The sequence below is a fragment of the Perca flavescens genome, chromosome 13 (genome assembly GCF_004354835.1).
Source record: "Perca flavescens isolate YP-PL-M2 chromosome 13, PFLA_1.0, whole genome shotgun sequence".
In the NCBI taxonomy this organism is placed as follows: domain Eukaryota; kingdom Metazoa; phylum Chordata; class Actinopteri; order Perciformes; family Percidae; genus Perca; species Perca flavescens.
Genome location: NC_041343.1, coordinates 31,038,752 through 31,042,238, shown reverse-complemented (window position 1 = coordinate 31,042,238; position 3,487 = coordinate 31,038,752). Strand labels below are relative to the sequence as shown.

The following is a 3,487-nucleotide window of genomic DNA, read 5'->3' as shown; positions in this document are numbered from 1 at the left end:
CGGTTTTATTAACTACTGAAGATCGGCCTCGGAAAAAACAGTATCTGTCGCCCCCCAGCGGAAACATTTCAACTCGAGTGATCAAACCGATCCCACTTCAAACCGGACTGGAGAACGGCAGGCAGCAAACACATCCCAACTAAACCAGCATCAGGAGAACCTCAGGGTGCAAGCAAACGATTACAAAAACAGAACATTACATTATAAACTTAAAAGAAAAAGCATTCCCTTTTCCCTTAAAAAGTCCTTTGGATTGAACAGGTGGGACATCAACAACAACAACAACAACAACAACAACAACAACAGCATGGTGATTGGATCAGAGCAGAGGTCTTCTGAGGGCTAGAGTGGACTTCTCAAGGCAGGACGAAAACACGGTTGGAAAAAAAAAAGAAAAGTGAAGTCTCTTCAGCTTTATTCACAGCCAGCCGTTAGGTAGGTGTGTGTGTGTGTGTTTGTGTGTGTGTGTGTGTGTGTGTTCGTTTAGAAAAAAAGCCGTACGAGAGTCATGAAGCCAGCAGCGCCGTCCAGCTCCAGTTCACGTTTAAAACTCTTTTGATGAAAAGTTTCTCAGTTTTCGTAAAAAAAATGTCCTTCCTCCACCGAGTGAATCGTCTGCTCCTCTGCTGATGTGGACGTTTTGGACCACGCACACGCACGTCTTCGGAACACACACACACACACACACACACACACACACACACACACACACACACACACACACACACACACACCTCCTTCCAACAAGGCACTAGGATTTCATTCAAGTTTATCAAGAACACAAGTGCTTTTATGCATTCTAAACTCACATTCGTCTGGATCCCGGAGCTGCGTCGGCGAGCCTATCACAGTCATCGTTCCGCTGGTCCCTACGCTGAAGTGACGTGTCAAGCTGGGGGGGGGGCGACCCAGACCCCGACCCCCTCCCACCCCCGTTGTGAATCAGCCGGCCTGGCAGTCACGTAGCAACTGATGCAGCGAGGCAGGCGGGTGGGCGTTTGCAGTCCTGTCTGCTGCTTTCCGCTGTGATGTGACCCCCCCCCCCTCAACCCCCCCACCCCGTCCCACCACCCAGCAGCCTGTGATGGGGACGTTCGGCGACCGAGATTTCCGAGACTCTTTAAGAGGTGTGACAGCAGCTGCTGGCGACATACAAGCCCTTTGCCAGCAAGAGTTTGCCCAAGACAACCCCCCGTCCCCCGGTCCAATGATCAACATTTTCGAGACCAAACAAACTAATCCATGAATGAACTTTGAGAGTAACCGTTAGCTGTGGGCCTGGGGAGGAGAAACGAGAAGCCAAGGCGGGGGCAGAGAGACACAGGGATGGGGGGGGGGGGGGAGGAAACAGCGGGTGGATGAGGGTTGTAAAGGTGATTTTTCAGAGTGGTTCTGCCTGGCTTCACCCAGGTGTCAGGATGACTTTGGCTCAGCAGGAACCCCCAACCCCCCACCCCCTCTTGGGAGGTTGTCAGCGCTGGAGAGACAGAAAGGGATTTGAGAGGGGAACGGAGACGCTGGGCAAAGGTGCAGTCATGCAGGCAGGCCGAGACGGAGAGGGGGGGGGGGGGGTGGGGGGGGGGGATGGAGGCAGAGCACATCTGGAATCAGACAAAAGGGAGGAGAAAAGAGAGGAGAGGAATGTCACAGGGCCAGAGGGAATCTGCGGATGGAGAATAGTGCCGAGTTTTTGCTGCAGATTTGGAATTCGTTCAAAATAAACTCCCAACGTGAACACGTCTCCACCACGAGGCGGAAAAACATTTCACTAAACACTGCAGATTTTCATTTTCGGATCACTGCTGAAAACTAAGAAATCGGCAGATTCCGTTTGGGACCTGAATCAGCGGCAAAAGAAAAAAAAAAAAAAATCAGGAAGAGCGACAGAACAAAAACACAACTCGCACACAAGACCATCCCCTCAGAGCTCAACTCCAAATGATGTGCAGTTCCCCCACGGTATCCCATCATGCATCAGTCCTAGTCCCCCCCCCAGAGTGAATGTGAAACAAGTCTTCCCAGCAGCAGCAGCAGCAGCAGCAGCAGATCCACGCCAGCGTGCGTCTGGGGCCAGTGTGTGTTTGTGCGCCTCAGTTGGCGCCCCCCCGGTTGAAGAGCTCCAGCACGGTGGCGTTGGTCCTCTCAAACAGCCACCGCTGGCCGGCCGAGGACGCGTCGCACGTGTTCATGAAGACTCGGCGCTCGCTCGGGCTGCTGTCGATGCAGCTGTTACTGACGGCGTGGTACAGGCTCTTATCCTGCAGGACAGAGAGGGAAGGAACACAGGAAGGCCTTTAGTCCACCTTTATTTGTGTAAGGACACGTACAGTACAGGCCAAAAGTTTGGACACACCTTCTCATTCAATGTGTTTCCTTTTTATTTTCATGACTATTTACATTGTAGATTCTCACTGAAGGCATCAAGACTATGAATGAACACATGTGGAATTATGTACTTAACAAAAAGTGTGAAATAACTGAAAACATGTCTTATATTTTAGATTCCTCAAAGTAGCCACCCTTTGCTTTTTTTTGATAACTCTGCAAACCCTTGGTGTTCTCTCAATGAGCTTCATGAGGTAGTCACCTGAAATGGTTTTACCTTCACAGGTGTGCCTTGTCAGGGTTAATTAGTGGAATTATTTCCCTTATTAATAAAAAAAGCAAAGGGTGGCTACTTTGGGGAATCTAAAATATAAGACATGTTTTCAGTTATTTCACACTTTGTTGTTAAGTACATAATTCCATATGTGTTCATTCATAGTTTTGATGCCTTCAGTGAGAATCTACAATGTAAATAGTCATGAAAATGAAAAGGAAACACATTGAATGAGAAGGTGTGTCCAAACTTTTGGCCTGTACTGTATAACACAATAGAGGAAAGGGAAAACACCAAAAAGCGTAACATGAGCACTTTAAGCGGGCCGAGGAAACGAGATGTTCAGGAAAGAGCGATAACGTGTTGACAGTTTGGGTTTTGACGCCGGCGTTGGTGTTCCTCTGCCGTACCTCTCTGTAGCGCCACAGCTGGTTCCCCTTCATGCCGTGGCAGTCGTACAGGGTGACGGGGCTGTTGTGGGACACCGCGTCGAAGCACACCTTTTTAGTGTGCATGGGGTCGCCCACCCGGATGTCCTCTCTCCAGCCGAACGTGAACACCTGCGGGAGACAAAGGGCAGCCGTCACCTTCTTTCTAGTCCCGCGCAGCCAGACCCTCCTCCACAGCGCTGCGGAGGAGGGTCTGGCCAGTCCACACAGCATTCCGGGGGAAAACGTGCTCTGGTTTATTGGCATTTCTGTTAAACCAATCGCAATCGTCTTGGGGCGGTGCTAAGCACCTCTGCGAAATAGCCTCGGGAAGGAACTTGTTTTGGTGGAAAAAACAGTTGCTAGTAGCCAAGGAGGACACGGAGGATTAGAAACACATGATGGACTCTTCAGAAGAGGTCATTATCTTCTCGATTTTCTGCACGCAAAAGTCGCCGGA

At 50.2% G+C, this 3,487-nt stretch overlaps 1 protein-coding gene across 1 annotated transcript in view; it reads right to left on the bottom strand.

Annotated features, from left to right (window-relative positions):
• Positions 1–1,595: 1,595 nt before the first annotated feature.
• LOC114566651 (polypeptide N-acetylgalactosaminyltransferase 10) overlaps positions 1,596–3,487 on the bottom strand; it is a 113,584-nt gene continuing 111,692 nt past the window's right edge. The window contains exons 11-12 of the mRNA XM_028595292.1: positions 3,010–3,159; positions 1,596–2,258 (exon numbers count right to left, since the gene is read on the bottom strand). Of these exons, the coding sequence (XP_028451093.1) occupies positions 2,091–2,258; positions 3,010–3,159 (318 nt within the window). The 3' untranslated portion in view covers positions 1,596–2,090. The remainder of the gene's footprint in view (positions 2,259–3,009; positions 3,160–3,487) is intronic.